The sequence below is a fragment of the Monopterus albus genome, unplaced genomic scaffold, assembly GCF_001952655.1.
Source record: "Monopterus albus unplaced genomic scaffold, M_albus_1.0 scaffold263.1, whole genome shotgun sequence".
NCBI classification, from domain to species: domain Eukaryota; kingdom Metazoa; phylum Chordata; class Actinopteri; order Synbranchiformes; family Synbranchidae; genus Monopterus; species Monopterus albus.
Window position 1 is genome coordinate 623,725 of NW_018128143.1, and position 17,673 is coordinate 641,397.

Consider the following 17,673-nt stretch of genomic DNA (forward strand, 5'->3'; position numbering starts at 1 on the left):
ATTCCCCCGGAGGAGCTGGAGGAAGTGTCTGGAGAGAGGGAAGTCTGGGCATCTTTGCTTAGACTGCTGCCCCCGCGACCCGGTCCCGGATAAGCGGAAGAAAATGGATGGATGAATGGAAAAGCATTATCTATTGCAGATACTTCTATTTTCTCTCCCTAGCTCAGCACCATGTCATCAGCTTGAGCCAATCAGCTGAGCATCATGTGTATTTGTCAGGAGCTTAAAAAAAGCCTGTTTATTTTAGACAGATGGACAAAATAACAAATAGTGTGACGACATTTTGCTTCAAAGGATTTCATGCTGCAAAGCACAGAGTGAATACATGTGGGATGTGGCAGGGTTGTTAATAAGTCCCAGTGATGAAGACTACTTCAGTAGAAGCAACAGATTCAACAGCTGCATTCTGTCATAATCAGCTGAGCTGCTCGTGTCTCTGCTGGGCAGCTTCTGCCAGTGTGCTAGTGATCACATGATGTGCTACTGATCATACAGTAGATTAGGTGAAGGGAGCTTAAACTCCCCAAAGTAGCTGCTAAGATCTGGGAACTCAGTCCATCATCACCTTGACTGAGTAGTTGAGTTTGATGTAGCAAAGTTTCTGAGTTCAAACTCAACACCTGTCTCTTATAGTGCCTCTTTACACAGATGATGTCAGCATACATGCTTACAATAAACAGTCTGGGTAACAGTGTCACATTCTGCCTTCATTTATTCCTTCGAATACATCTGGGTAACTTGGGAGTTTGTTTACAACCTGTCTGATCACCTGAATCCTGTTTTTGCTCCATTTGACATATTTTATTTTTACCAATGTTGCCAGATCTAAGCAATTGGGAAGTAAAATATTTTAACTACAGGATTGATATCTAAAACTCTAAAAATAAAACCCAGGTCTGAAAATAAAAGTTTTATGACATGAGATGGACCCTTTAGAGCTGCACATCTGCAGCCCCTTTCAGAGCACAGTTCACAGCTTATTAACCACCTGCAGTAGGAGAGAGCCAAACACGACAGGGGACCATTGGCACAGCCGCATGTCTGTCTGCTACACCAGCACATCAGAGTGTAACTTTCACCCTCAGCTTTGCTGCCACTGTACCATGTGCTTTCTTCCACATGAACACAGTGGCTCCTTTGACCATTTCACCAAATTATAGCCCATTCCTTAAGGAAAGCAGAGGTAGCTAGCTTGCTGGGAGTTTCCCCCCTTGAGCGGCAGGGATAAACGTAGCCCAAAGCAGGGCCTCTTGGGAAATGACCCAGGGCTAAATATACAGCTGGGCATCTTTTGAGCTTGAGACACAGCCCATTTCGTGTGGCCCAGCCAGCTCAGCGTGGACAGCACAGTGGTTAAAATCACTGCTCTAGACGTGTGAGAGTGGGTGTGAGATGAGGAGAGAGAAGGTATGACTCCATGAAAGGAAAAAGACAGCAAAGACTGTGAGTGTCGGAGTGATTCCGTGTTCATATTCAGTCAGTGAGCTGATTCTGTGTGCATGTGTCAAACTGAAAAACTAAAAGAAAACCTTCATTTCCTAAATTATCATACAGTGTAGTGCAGATGTACATGATTGTGTGTGTGTGTGTGTGTGTGTGTGTGTGTGTGTGTGTGTGTGTGTGTGTGTGTTCTGGTGCAAACCCCAGGCAGAGGGACCATTGTCTCTGACCTGCGTTGTAGTTTTTAGACCATCTCATTTTGTCTGTATGTGTGAGTCAGACCAGGGGTGTGACCCAGGTGTCACTCATCCTTTCCTCTCCTCCACATCTCCCACCCATCGGCCTCTCTCCTGTCTTTCTGCACAGCCTTGTTCACCATCAGGACTGGCAGCAGAGTTTGCTACGCACTAGCTCTACTCCTGTGTTTACATAGCAGTTTGGCCAATAGCCCACACAGAGATTAGTGGCCTCAGACATGTCTCCTTGTGCTTGTGTTTCAACTGTGCTCCTGGTATGATATACTGTTTCACTTTGATGCAAATGTTTGCACAATTCCTTTCCAGTAATCACATGAAAAGTTAAGTATGTGATTATAATGTGTTGCACTTGTTGCTTTGCTTTCAGTCTGCATCGGGAAAGTCTGGACACTGTACTGCCACTCCATCCTTTGGAGACATCTTGTTCTTTCCTGCTACGCAGCCTGGAGGTGTGTTTGGGTCATCATCCTGCTGTAGCACGAAACCTGAAAAAGGTCTGACTTCCTTTGTTAACTGCCTTTTTATGTGATATTTCAGAGGGTGTGATAAGAGTCTTTTAAGTCAAGAGAAAAATTTGGGACACCTATATTAAATTGTTTCCAACAATTTTCAAGGTTTCTGCTGCAGAAGTGATAACAATTAACTTGTTACTTGATCCCTGAAAAAGGCCTGTTTTACATTAAATTCACATACATTTTTAGTTTTTAATTACCTTTTTTAGCTCTTAGTTTTATACTATTTAAGGTTATTCACTGAACTTGAGCTTTTTAAATGTCAAAATGAAAACTGGAAGATTTGAGTTGATCTCAAAATTCCCCAAAACAATGCAGACGGAGGAAAGAAACCTTAAAGAAAAACAAAGAACTAAAATGTAAAAAGCACTAGCTTCTGAGATGCTGCTTCCTGTTGTGACTGAGTGTGGATCTGTCTAAAATTAAAGTGAATTTACTTAAATTAGCAAACAGTTCATTTAGTAGGCGCAGCAGATGTTTAGGGCTAAAACATCAGGACAGGCAGTGCTGAGTTTAAAATCAAAGAACTGAATTAACTTTAAAACACTTCCTTCTGATGGCTTGAATGTTCTGCTATTGTGAGTTGTGCCTAACCCTGTCCATGACAGTGGGTGACCCAGGCTGACCGGACACCTCTATAAAGCTCTTAGCTGGCAGGTCCAACAGTGACTTCTAGTGGGAATAATCATAAACTGCAGGCCTAGACACTAGTTTGCATAATGACAATTCACCTTGGTCTTCAGTGCTTCACAGTAAAATGAATTTAGACACTATAACTGTCTGCTGCTAGAAACAGCAGCAGCTGTTTGTCTCTCTGACATGATAATGAGGTTCAAGTCTAAATGATGCTCAGTCCTTCAGTGACAGAACTCCTCTTTGAATTTTGGGTGAAAATGGTGAACATGTTTGTTTGCCTTCAAAGTAAAAGCACAGCTGTTTGGCAAGAGCCTTCACAAATGTTTTCCCCTCTACTGGCTCCTTAAAAGGCAATTCTGCTTCACTAGTGCTGAATCTGAATCCTGCTCAGTTGAGAAAGTGCCAAATGTAATGCGGAATATGTGATGTTTATAATCTAGTGAACACCTGCAACAGGTGATGGTTCATCGTAGCTTTCAGGGTAATTCATCCAGGCATGCACACTTTCTCCTCTGTAATGCAAGAATATATATGTACATATGCACAGCGTGCGCTTCCCAGGGTGAATGCAGCCTCACAAGGCTGAGCAAATAGTGGAAATCAATAGCATCATATTAACGTGATAACACAATATTATCCAGATCTGACACTCATTATCAGTAAAAGCAGCAGACTCCCTTCCACTTTTACATATGATAAACCTTTCAAATGTGAAAAACACAATAATTAATAAAAAAAAAACTTTACTAGAGTTTAAATGATATTTTCCTTCGAATCATTTATTTTTTTCAGAAGGACAAAATATGACCACAGTATGCTACTAGCCATAAAATGTATTAGCAATTTATGGCCCAGCCCTACTGTTCTCACTGACACACAAACAAAAACACACATGCTCTCTCTCGCTCTCTCATGCTTCATGGTCCTTCATCTGCAGCTTTCACACAACCATGTTCCAAAAATGTAAACAGTGTTGAGGAAGGAGGAGCCATTCAGGCCTTTGTGTATCCAGGGATGGAGTTCAGGCTGGAGAGTGTGTTTATTCCCATTGCCGTCCCCTTGGGGAAGGGGAAGCTTCTAAAATGCCAGGGATCCCTTAGGACCAGAGGAGAGGAGAGAGGATGGTCTCTGCTGTGGGAAAAACCCCTGAGCTGTCTGTGACCCTAAACCACCTCTGGACCTCTTTGTTTTTCACCCCGCCTGTCCCTGCTCCCACTGGTATGGACCCAACCACTAGCTCTGTTATGTAACCAAAAGCCTTTTCTAACATGTGAGCGAGGGGAGTCTCTAAACGTATCTGCCAAATAGTTTTTCTCCTTGTGCGTGTGTGTGCATGAAGGGGTTCTCTCTCTCTCTCTCTCTCTCACACACACACACACACACACACACACACCTACCTATTAAACAGGTTGATTTTTCTCCTTCACTCTAAATTCTAACTCTCCAAATGTCCCAATATGGCAATAACATGGAACCATCATAAAAAAAATATGCAACTATATGCAAATAACTGAAAACCCAGCCTAGTTCACACATGTCCACAACAGCAGCAGCTGTGGAACCTGAATATGGATGAAGCCAAGTTATGATGGTGTAAATACCCTCACTTCCGCTCTTGTGGTGTTTTCTTGGGAGCTGTCTTTTTTTCTGTGCTCACAAAGTAATCATGGTTTCACTTTTCTCTTAGAATATGGAAAGTAAACTCCAGGAACACACTTGATTTCTTTTAGACAGACCAATGACAGACATGCTAAATTAATTAAAAAGCAAGGGGAGTAGCACAATTACTGTAGTTCATCCTTTGGATTCCATGAATGTCTGTACCAAATATTATGGCTGTTCATCCACTAGTTACTGAGATGTTTCACTCAACAAATGTCAACCTAGAAAGAATTTAGAGATTGGGTGATCAAAGCCCTGTCCATCATCTGAGGGGTAGAGGATATCAGTTGTTATCGAGGCCTCGGAAGTAAATTAGCAGAGCCCTACTCCACTTCCTAGTCGACTCAGTAGGCTGAAATCAGGTTTGAGTGATATTCAGGGAAAAATCTCACTGACCCAGTACTTAAGTAGCTCCTTCTGTCTTGACTGATGTGGATGTGCTTTACGTAATAGATATACACTGGATTCTCTCTTAGACAATAAACAGTGACATATGAAGCCTTAGTTCAATAACATGTTGATTTTATGTACTAGCCAGTACATACATTTGTAGGGACCTGGGATCATATTGTATGTCATAACAGGATGGCTGGTTGCTGCTTGTATACACAGCACAACAGAGAAATATGTGGTTCTAAACACAGCACTAATTGGATCACATCTAGACCATGTTTACCCTGCAGTTACTCACTGCTCAGCAATGTCCTGACCCTGCTCCCACACTACACAGAAAAAGCTAGATGACAGAGGTGTTAGTGGTTTATCAGTTTCTGAGTGTGTGTGCATATCGCTTGGTTTTGGTGGGGGGGTCCAGGGATTATTGTATCTAAGTGTGCAGTCATCCTCACCACAATCCATAATATGGCTTCCTCCATCCCCACATCCTGCCTGTGCAGTTGTGCAAAACAAAACCAACAGTATTCCTGGCAGCACCGGCCTGACATGACGGCACATCTGAGGAATGCTCCCAGCATGCTTTACAGCATGGTATGCACCTCCAAGTGTGGGAGCCTGGCTGGGGGTAGTGACTTCTGTCATCGTCACTGTTGGATGAGATCTAACAACCACACAACATCAGTTACAGTAAACAGACTGCCAGTTCGCCTCACCTGCCCACGGTTGGTTGTTTCACTCCAAAATCTGCATGCTGTGCTGCATAGTAAACAGCATTACTATGTATAAATCAGGACTAGTTCATTTCAGATCTAACACAACCCCACAGAGGTTTGTGTAGCCTCCATGACCTGTGCTATGTGCTGCCTGTGCCACAAATGTCTGCAGTGGTGAGGAATCCAAGTTGTGCTCATCATGAGTCAAAACACGGTTCTGTACCGCAAACAAATTCCTTGTGTGTGTAACATACTTGGCCAAATAAAGGTGATTGTCCTATTTTGACTTCATTGTGAACTGTAACTGATGCCACAACTGATTTTAAGCCAACATGGAGAAGCATGGAGTTTTGAACGTCTACAACTCCATGAAAACGTGGCATTCTTCATCTACTCTGGAAGATGGCCTGATACAACTGAACACTCCAGGACCCCACTACTAAATGGACTGTGTCTCCAAGGTCAATAAATTAACTTCTGGTCTCAACTTTGAAGCCAACACAGCAAGAAGTATTTTAAGTGCTCTGAAAAATGGGCATATGAATGTTTCACCTACAGGATGACCTAAAAGTCCAACGCCTACTTCATTTTCCTTGTCGGTAAAATATTGAACAGTGTGCTTGATTTTATCAAAGCCAGGGATCAGAAATGTCTTATAATGTGAGAGGTTCAGTATTTTGAAAGTCGTGTAGTGTCAAGTGTGTTTAAATGCTAATCTGTCCTCTGTTATTTGAAACAAGTCGTTTGTTTTGGTTGGAAAAACTATTAGCTGCCTCCAAACAGAAACCAGTGAAAATGTAATCACAGTCATGATTGTCCAAATTATAGATAAACATATAAAGTACATTTAAAACGTCTTTGTAACCTCGAAAGCACCAGGTGAAAAGAGAAAATAACAAGACAACGCTTCTACACCTGAGAAAAAGCTGCATAAAAATATGTGAGTTTAATTTAGTTCAGAAGGAGCATTATCAGCCAGTTGTATCTCATCTCTCTCATTGGAATGTCTGGATTCACAAACATTACATTTTTTTACGATGTTTTTGTCCAGCTAAGAAAATATATGGTCAGTGTTGGTCGACGTCAGTCTGCACCTGACTGGGGCAGTAACTCATGCTGGTCTCTGGCTGTAAGTGAAGGAATTCGCCAAACATGGGGCTGAGGAGAGCTGATGCACACCTCAGGATGGCGTGCTCTCACTCACGCATCCACACACAAATACCATCTTCCACTTCCTGTTCTACACCAGAGGGGTGACACGTACTGTAAGCACAAGCAGAATGATGCACTCATCTATGTTTTATATACTTGAATATAAACACACAGAGGCTTCCCAGCAAAGCCTAGCATCCGAACTGAGTTGAGCACTTCAGGTGAGTAAAAGTGAGGTGAGTCTCAGGAGGTGTTCAGTCCATGTCTACTTTGCATTCCTTCAATGGCCACATTGTCCATCTGGCTGTATTTTCAGGGCACTGTTGGTCCAGAGCCACAGCTTTAATAGTTTTTTTCTTTCTGCACTTTCCTTAGTGGAACAGTAAAGATACATCAACAAATGTTTTACTCCTCAGCTCCTTGGTGTTTATGAGCACAATCAACACAAAAGGCTCTTGGGAGACTCCTGTAGGTAAGCCGAGGGCTTCTAGTTCCTTAAATCATTTCTACATACAAATAAAAACAGATGTCAGACCAGGAAGGACAGAAACATTATCTAACACTGGCTGGGTGCACCCTTAGGGATAGGGTGCAGAGCTCAGTCACCCGTGAGGAGCTTAGAGTAGAACCGCTGCTCCTCCACGTTGAGCAGAACCAGTTGAGGTGGCTCGGGCACCTGTTTAGGATGCCCCCTGGACGCCTCCCTGGGGAGGTATTCCGGGCATGTCCCTCCGGGAGAAGGCCTCGGAGCAGACCCAGGACACGTTGGAGAGATTATGTCTCCCGACTGGCCTGGGAGCACCTTGAGGTTTCTCCTGAGGAGCTAGAGGAGGTGTGTGGGGAGAGGGAAGTCTGGGAGGCTCTTCTCAGACTACTGCCCCCGCGACCCGGTCCCAGATGGATGGATGGATGTAGTGTTAAAAATTTACACTGCAAGAGTTTTTATGAAACAGCGTCAATAATGTGAGGTCTTTCAAATGTGTTAGTTTAACACTTTCATTGTGGTTCCCATGTAAACGCTGGGAAAGTGATCATTTTTACTCTAAGGATGTTACATCTGTGATTTCAAATGTACAGTGTGTATACTGCCTGACTGCAAATTAGATTTTACAGAAGTCAGTTCTGCATCCCTCTAAGGGTCCCAGAAAGTACCCTGAATTCTGCAGTCATGGTGTACTAAGAGTTTTCTAGTACCTACTTGAAGTTGAGTGATCCTAGAACAAATGATCAGAGCCCATCAGCCGTCAGGTCATGTTAGTGAACTAAATGTTAATATCATGTTGAAACCAACTGGTAGAGTGAGAGGGGTGTTTGTGGTTAAATCTTGCACTCTGTGTCCAAAGGTGTTTATTTCAGAAACCCAAGAAGTGAAGCCAAGAACAGGCATCTGCACATCCTAAAAAATGTCTTTGTGTAGAAAACATCTAGTGCAGAAGCATCTGTAGAGGCTGCTAAGATGCTCTCACTTTATAAAAGAAAAACGGGGCATTTATGAAATATTTTCTATCTGAGCATAGAGAAGTGCGGGGGATATTTGCTTTGGTTTGTCAAGCAGCCAAAACCATTTTAACACACAACATGCAAGAAAGAGAGTGAGCAAACCATATCCAAGTCTAACACAGCTTCTAATGCCAAGACCAAATAAGGCAACGGAGCAAGCGTGTTATTATTGCTCCTGCAAAATCCCTTCATACTCAGACTATGTCCCACTATGTCCAATGTTTTTTAAAGACCAAAAGACATCGTCGTGATATAGCAGAATGTTACCATTCCTAGCAAATTTTTTAAACCACAGCAGCCAATAGACCAAAACCTTATTATGTGACATTTTTGAAGAACAAAGAAAACAACTATCAGACAACAGTTAAATCAAGCAAAGTCAAGTTTATTTATATAACTACTAATCACAACTTTGTCTCCGTGGGCCTCCAGATAAAGGTTCATTATCTGCGATAGTAATTGCCCTGTTAGTGTAGCTGATAGAGGTTGTTACTTTCCAGCCCTGTTGGCAGTAATTCTCCACCAGGAAAGACCTAATAATGCCTGCTGGGCACATTCAGCATGGAAGCAATTACTAAAACAAGTAAGTGTTACTTACCAGTTCATAGTTTGTTGCTGGAACACAAGATGAAGACACCTGAAAAAAGAAAAGAGAATTAGTTATATTGCTGATTATTTGCACTTGGGTCAAATAAGAACAATAAATCAGCAAATGTAACAATCGTGCAAATGCTTCTCGTAACTGAATTTAGATGATATTTTATGGCTTCATAACTAGAAAGTGCATCCATCATGCTTTAATGTGCTACCAATGTTGTATTTCATAGCCACTGAAAATGCAAATGTACAACCAGAAAAGGTCAGGATTCATTAAAGCTCATTCAATATCAAGTGGATGTAAAAACAAAGGGATGTTAGCCCTAACAATTTACAGAATAAGTTGAGAATATTTCAGTGGTGTTTCCAATAGCCTGTTGTGCTGCCCTTAAGTGGTTTAAAACTTCTATTAATGCAACTTTAAATAAAACTGTTTATTGGGGAATATTTACTAAACCCATTGCAAATCACCACCAGGCATGGATAATATATTTTCTCATGTGCCCAGAAGAAGGCATTTAAAGAATGTTTAAAGGAATATATCCAGAGACCTACAGTACATGTATGTTGTACTTAAAATGAACATTGGGCCCCTTATTACCACAACTTAGTACCATGGGCTGTGAGAAAGCCCACCAACCTGGACCACATCCGGCCCAATCATCCACTCAGACCTGGGTGTTTTTAACTTTATTTTATTTTATGTCATCCAACTGAAACTGATGTTTCACTTAGACCAAATTATGCATCAATCAGATTTGTTTTCTAGACATTGTGGGTACAAAGTTGAGATAATTTTGATTTAGTACCAGTCAAGAAAATCTAAACTTGAAATAAATGTAATCGCCCACAATCTTCATTTCTTCCCATTTGATCTTCAGGTATTACTGCTGCCAGCACTCTTGGATGAAAGCTTGCTGCAGACCTTTGTAGTCTAATTCCCCTTAAATAGAGGAACTCCTTATAATACCCCTTAAAAGGGGGATATTATAGTGAATTGCAATGATGATTAAATTTTTAAATAACTCCATGCAATCAAGCTTTAGGGTTGGTATAATGGCCCTATCTTGAACAGCATTTGTGGTTTTACAGTAAAGGAACATATTGAGAAAGAAAAGAAACATTGATAGTTCCACTTTCCTACTTGTTAACATGGTCACTTAGTTTGACAAGCAGCTTTACATTTACATCCAAGTGTCTTGGTTCCTTACTTCATGTGACAACATCAGTACAGTTGACCTATCAGTTGCCCAACTGTCCCAGTCAGTGACTGTTCGCCATCTCCTGCCCATACTTTGTAGCTGTAGTAGAGAACATACTGTGCAGTTGTAATAGAGGTAGATGTTCTTATTGGACCTTTGTAGGTTTCCATCTCACAAACATACAGATTGGTCACGTGTGTCAGACGGGTACCAGGTAAACATAAGGTTGATGGTTGACATCTTTGATGGATTTTTGTGGCAACTGTCCAGTGTACACTCAGTTTCAGTGTTTAAACTTTTTACAGCTGTGTTTGCCTCATAACTGGTTTCTAAGGCCTTGTCTTCACTGTTGATTTGAACACTTTGACATGAATCTAATAGATTTTGTATGGTAGTTTTTGAGAACCAGCTCCTGACTGTGCTCCAGAAGCCTCAAGTTGTACAGTACAGTATGTACAGTAATCACTGCGTTCAGTATCTGATGCCAAATCCCTATTCCGTCCCATGTGTCAAACCCAGTGAAAAATGACTGGCAAACTGTGTTCAGTAAGCAGGCGAGGGTCTGACGAGCCATTAATCAAATGTGTGAGGTAAAAAACTGAAATATCTTCAGCACTGGTATGTGTTGCTTCCAGTAAATCCGGCCCACAGAGGAGGGTGGGTATACATTGTTTAGTTTGTTCCTGGACATTGTTTTTCATTTCTTTGAAAAAGAGATAAATATTAATAAAGATATGAATAGTTTTACAGTGCCACTACAAACATTGTATATTAAATTCTTGCAGCATGTTGCTTAAGAAATTACAGGTTTTACAATTTACATTTCATAGCAAAGTGATATGATATTAATTTGCAGATTATATGATTTATGTTTTCATTCACGCGATGTCAAAACCTGTGGAAAATGCCCATTTTGATTTTCCCCAGTCAAAGGCATGTGCCTTCAAATGTCTTTTTATTCCAAACAATGAATCCAAAGACAATGTGTTTATTCTCACATTTGACAAAGGAAAGCATCAGCAACATTAACGAAGGTGGAACCAGAACATGTTTGATTATCCCTTCAAAACAGTTGTGGGTTAATGTTTAATCAGTGAACTGACTCATGGCTGCAGCTCCAGGTTTCTGAATGGCCTAATGAGTATGAAACAGTGTGTTGGACACAATGAGGGGATCTGTTTTGGAACAGAGACATTTCCTCCCTCCAGCAGAGGAACACCAAGGCTGATCTGGAGACGCTTCACTAAAAAAGTGTATGTTGTTCACCTTATGCCGGTTTTTCCTTCACTTTGTCAGCCATCTGTTTGTGAAGCACTGTATGTGCTCTATGTGTGTGTGCCAGCAGTCGGCTGAGTAGGTGGAGGTTGTTCTCCTTTTTTTTCTTATCAAGACTTCATGTCTTTCTAAGGAATGTTTATAGAAAGCAGACCTGTTTCCTTGGTTTTGCCAGAGAGCCCTTATATTGTTGTTAGCTTTTCCTGGCTGATTGATAGGGAAGGGGGCTTGGTCTGGAACAGAAAGACAGGAAACAGTAGAGCCAGGTTCCTGAGCTCAGACCCAAAGGCTGGTGGGTTTTTCCTTCTTTAAAGGTGCATTAAATAAAATTTTACACATTGTCTGATACAGTAATTCCAGTGAACATGGGACACATGCTTTTAATATGTAAAGTTAAATATTTCAGATACTTACTTTACTTTAAAGTCTTAGTTTATATGTTGAGTAAATACTGAAAATCAGAATTTAATGTTTATTATATATTTTTTCCCAGCTTGTTCATGACCTGCTAAAGGTAGTGTTGATTGCCTTCCTAGACATAGCATTAGTATTTATTATTGTAGTATTTCTGCTGGAACAGCAGTGATTATTATTTGCAGGAGTCTATTTTGTTGAGAATGTCACAATATTTTACCACATATTCCAACATTTGTCAAACATGTGAGGTAAAGCAGTTGTGTCCAAAAATGGGAGTTGTAAGAAAAGAAGGCGATGAAGCTGAGACACTTTGGTGGTGTTCAAAATGAAGCCCAAACCTGCCCATTTGTCTTTCATTGGATACAGCAAAGTGTGTAGGCGTGAAGCTGAGTTACTGTGGCAGATTCCTGTAACATCCTTGCTTGTTAACATAACTCCTTAATATCACTCCCTCCCGGGTGCTTTTTGAGTGACTTATGGTACAAGTTAACAGCTCGTCGTGGTGTGCTAAATGCCACCGCGGTCGACTCTCAGCAGAGGCTCGCTGTAGATTCATATCTCTATTTTTCTGTCCATTTTACATTTATAATTCCATGACCATTGGGTAAGTCCATCCAGCGATATGACTGAAAGTGCCAGAACTATATCTAGTAAATAAACCTTGAGGTGAGATTTTGCTTTTTTGGCCAACTACATCCCTCTGTTCTTTTTTTTGTTCTCACACATTATGCCTCAAAATAACAGATTGCGGTTAAGACTGTGGCAAATCCTGCACTCCACCATATTAGTGGCCAGTTAACCACAACAACTATAATATCATATTATATTCTTCTGTGAATGTAAGGGTACAGCAAAAGACATACATCAAGGTTCTCAATTATTTTTGAGACTAGATTCAAACCTGGCAGTCAGTCTTGTGGTTTGACAGCATTATTAACTTTAAAGTCTCCATCTACTCATGACTGTGTTTTGCTTATTGTTACTTGATGTTTGAGCTTCACTGTGTAGATCTGAGTTGAAGATGTAAATGTACAATCTTGTGACATCACACCCAGTTTGGAACCAGCTGTGGATCAGTATACAACTTACAAGTGTGATGTGGAAACCTCAGTCGACGTTTCTTGTGCATTTTGACATCTTGTGCAATACGTACATAGTCATGCCTACAACTCTTTTCCATTCAAGTCTAAGTCTGTCCTGTCTGGTCTGGGCATGTCTTTACTGGTAGCTCACACCTCCTGTGAGTGACCAGCTGTCCAGTGACATCATGCGGAAAAATGTTTTCATGTAATCATCCGTTAGATACAATATGGGGCGGAGCTGGAAGATATTTTTCATCTTTCACAGAGGCTTTCCACCCCTGCTTCTGGTATTTGTGCTAAGCTAGACAAAATGCCTCGCAGACGTTTCCCTTCACTGCACTGTACACCACAGATGAAATTGGTATTGATTTTCTCATCTGACTCTGAGTAAGACTGCAAACAAGAACTTTGGCCAAAATGTCAAAGTTTGCCTGCGTACAGAGTGTCTTGAATTGGGACTGACAGGATAAAAAACAAACAAACAAACAAACAAAAAAACTTCATGGTTGCCTGTTTGTCTTGCTGTCTCCCCCACTCCTCAGTCTCCATCTCTCTGGCCTGGTGCCAGACAAGTGAGAGCTGAGCTGTAAATCTGCATGCTGGTAAATACCGGCTCTTAGCTGAAAGAGCCTGGGAAGGGAACGTGACCCCTGCTGTAACTTTGGAGCAAAAGAAACAAGCCATAGCTTCTCCCCTCTCCATGCTGTCAGTCCCATCCAACAAAGACAGGATGAGACTGAACAGGCACTCCAGTGGGCCGGAGGCCACTTGGAGTCCCGGCTGTGGAGGAGGAACATACTGAGACTGTTAGATCCCTTTGGGGGTTCAAGTTGTTTGTACACAGGCAGACTAACATCCAGTACATATTCTTTATCATGTTATTTATCTTCATATTTGTTTGAGGTATCAAAGTTTATCTCTATTTGGTTTGGTGCTCCTGCAGTGACATTGATCTGCCTCTTTATCAGGTATACACGCAGACAACTTGTTCCATGACACATTCAGTTACTCTACTGCAAACACATTTAGGTGGTGCTTACACTGAACAGTAGGGCCTTTCATTATCAATAACATTTTATTATTATCATTATTTTATTGAGTAATCAGTTTATAAAATGCCAAAGAATAGAGAAACTTGTCTAAGGTAGCATCATCTGGAGATGTATGACCAGCAGTCAAAAGCAACAGCATAGTACGCTATGTACAGTATATACTGTATGTTTGCACAAAGATGAGGACATGAAAAAAAGAAAAGAAAAGAAACAGACACACTGTTCCATTCCTGAAGTGCGTCTTATCTTAAGAAACATAAATCAGCGGTGCAGAGACAAGGAACGGTGTGTGTCTGCCATCCAGCCCTGTACATGTCCTGCAGTCCAATCTGCTCACTAAATCTGAGATTTTCCACAACTGTCGCTTGACGGAAACAGAGGCCATAACTTTCACATAGATAGGTTAGGAAAAAAACATGGAAGGGTACAAAGAGACAAGGTAGAGAAGTGTGGATTATTAAATAATCATACAATATACATACAGGAGATACACCAACACTGCAGTAAAGTAATGATTACTGGCTGAGAAGCTTTGATGATCTCCCATAAAGTCCATACAGGCTGACACACTGCACCATCACGGCTGCAGAAAGCCCTCTGTAACTGGTTATGCCTCACAAATTGAATTTGCACACTGAAGAGTTCTGCTGGGATGTGCCAGATGCAAAGATCTGGGTAAACATAAAAGCACTCAGGGCAGCAGTGTGTTTATATGCCAGTACAGAGGGCCGGGCCCCATGCGCTTTTCCACAGTGGAAACAAGTTAACCTGCATTGCAATCATTTCACTGCTCAGGGTAAAGCTGGAATGTGCTTGTCTTTGCTGCAGTTTATCACTCTGCTGAGATTTATAGACATAAGCATAGCAGAGATTTTACTGCAAATAAAGAATCAGTTCATCGTATATTTAAGACTTCACCGGTCACGTCATTAGTGAGAATTATTAACTTATTCAGTTTATCAACTTTAGTTACATAATGCGGCTGCGTCTGGAGTGTGTAAGTAACTATCTGGAAGCTGACTGCATGTGAACACAGTCCTACAAGACAGAGATGTCTGATGGACCTTTGTCTGCAGGAAATGGGCTCTTGTTTAATGCTGTTAACATAAGCATGCACAGAATGCAACAACACAATTAACCATTATTATATTATACTCATCTGAATACTCCCGATAGCATCAGTGCACACACTCTCGCCAGGCCTCCTCCCCATGCACCACACAGTATGGACAAACACTGCGTGTAGGTTTTCATTAAAATTCAAATGTGGTTTAGGAGCCACAGGTTAAATCACGTCCAAAACATCCGAGAGATTTATAGGTTGTTTCCATGCTTGATTCAGATTGAGAAAGTATGGTTAAGTATGGTTCTATGACTGTTCTGTTTTTATCTTGCGATAGCTTGGAAACACTCACATCCTGTATTGGATTAAGACTAACTTAGTTGTTGAGATATTTTACTGACAACCACAGATTTTAACTGTGTGGTGTCACCATAGCCATGCTGCTAGCATGCTGCAGCTGTTAGCAACTCACAGGCTTCTTTTCAAAAGTCTGTTAGCACCTTAGTGTTTCCATGCAGATTTTCCAGATGACCTTTTTTTTGTTTTATTTTGTTCAGAGTATTTTTTCACATAGCGGTTTCCCATGACGTGACCTGTGGCTAGACCACTGCTGAGTGCTCACCTGCTCCCTGCCTTTACATAAATATTCCCTGTGGTTTCTGGGAAATTCTGGCTGTGACTGCTTCACCAGACTGCGACGGTGCAAAGTTCCATTCCAGCATCAGCAAGTAAAGGAAGCAGCTAGTTAGCATGAGGGAGAATGCGAGCTATTCTGATGTGGGCAGGCTACTCTCAGCCTGACCTTTACATCAGATGTTTTAGTACACTGACGACAGTGGTTAACTTGTCATTAATGTTGGCTCTAATATAATTGACTAGACATGACATTCAGCTAAATGTCAGTTGCCATAGCCTTCCTGATGTTTGGAAACTTTTTCATGAAGTGACTCATTATATTACGGTTTGTTGCCACAGCGTCCCCTAAATGATGCACTTATCATTCAATTTCTTCCTCATAATGCATCAGACCTAATAACAGTATATCTTATGGCTGAATCTTCGATTGAAAGGTTGACTAGTGAAAGTAGTGTTTATCTAGATGACTGAATAGCACTCTGACAAAACAACTCTGGGGTATAAGCTACTGTACAACTAGAAGATGAGCGATGAACCCAAACGTCCAGTTTAAAAGGCATATTAAATACTATGACACTGTACAGCAGGTTCTGGTCCCTTATGACAGGACAGTATAACCAGCCACAGTAAATTTACCTTAATACGATAATACATTTGCCTTAATACTCACGAGGGTGACAGCGGTGTTTAAATTGTGAATGCAGCGTGTTGTTGATAATGATGCAAGCTGCTGTGGCAAAAATAGATCAAGGATCATGCTTTTTTTTTGTTTGTTTGTTGTACTGCATCAATAGAGTGAAGCATGCACTTTATTCCCATATCTGTCCCAGCGATATTTTATCTTTCAGGGGAAGTTCACTGAACATGTACTCAGTGTACTTTTTAAGCTCTGTGCTTTACAGTTGCACATACAGATGTGGGCGCTCAAAGTGTCATGCTCTGCCGCGATAAGTGGCCAATTTTACCGCAATTGTTCATCATTTCTTCCACAGCATGGCATGTTTTACAGTATAACATCTGTAGGTGGTGCTCAGCCTACACTCACATGTACAGTGCCCTGTGCATACACAAATTATAACCCATACTATAATGAATGCCTACTTAGAAACTGAAGTAAAGTAAAAGTCCTGCTGTCAGGGTTCGCTTAAAATCGTGATTATTAGTGTGTGTGGCTTGTGATATCAGTTTACTGTAATATTCTCAAGCTGTTTATCTGAGTTCCGTTTCAAATCAGCCAATGCTCTCTTCTAAAGATTACATTCCTATGCAACTAAACTGCAAATGCAGATAAGTTTTGCAGGGAGGATATGTGATTGTTGGATTATAACCCAATGCAATGTAGTTCTTAAACGAATGAAGCATTGCTTTTTACTACAGACACCGCAGCAGAAACAGGAGGTTTACGGAGGAGGATGAAAATACAAAGCACGGTGCTAATACATCAACAACTCAGGTTTGACTCTGGCATTTGCTTTGCTTTGCTTTGATTCTGAACACCCCTTTTACATAGAGATTGCGTGGCGAGCTGCCAGTATTTCGAAGTGGATTTTGTCATTTTACACAGAACTTAAACTTGGCCAACAAACTGCCGCTCCTGTGTTCATTTTACACAGCTTCCACAATGCCGGTACTAGAGGCGTGATGCTTATCATGACATCTGACAGTCAGTGTACTCTGGGGCCAGTTTGAAAACAAAGCAAACAGGCTGCTATCTAGTCACATATGGCAGCTACACAGGTAAAGCATGTATAATGAAAGTCACCAATGATCTTCTCCTAGCCTCGGACAAAGGACTTGTCTCCATACTTGTCCTCTTAGATCTCAGTGCTGCTTTTGACACCATCGATCACAGCATCTTACTGCAGAGACTTGAACATGTTATTGGGATTAAAGGAACTGCGCTAAGTTGGTTCAAATCTTATTTATCAGAAAGATTTCAATTTGTTCATGTTAATGACGAATGTTCCACACAAACTGAAGTTAGTCACAGCGTTCCACAGGGCTCTGTGTTAGGTCCAATTCTCTTCACTTTATACATGCTCCCTTTAGGCAATATTATCAGGAAGCACAACATAAATTTC

At 41.2% G+C, this 17,673-nt stretch overlaps 1 protein-coding gene across 12 annotated transcripts in view; it reads right to left on the reverse strand.

The window, feature by feature from the left end:
• The window catches only part of tns1b (tensin 1b), a 140,519-nt gene that overhangs the window by 60,066 nt on the left and 62,780 nt on the right, over positions 1 to 17,673 (reverse strand). For all 12 annotated transcript variants that reach the window (XM_020621631.1, XM_020621624.1, XM_020621629.1 and 9 more), the window contains one exon: positions 8,867 to 8,905. In XM_020621631.1, the coding sequence (XP_020477287.1) occupies positions 8,867 to 8,905 (39 nt within the window). The remainder of the gene's footprint in view (positions 1 to 8,866; positions 8,906 to 17,673) is intronic.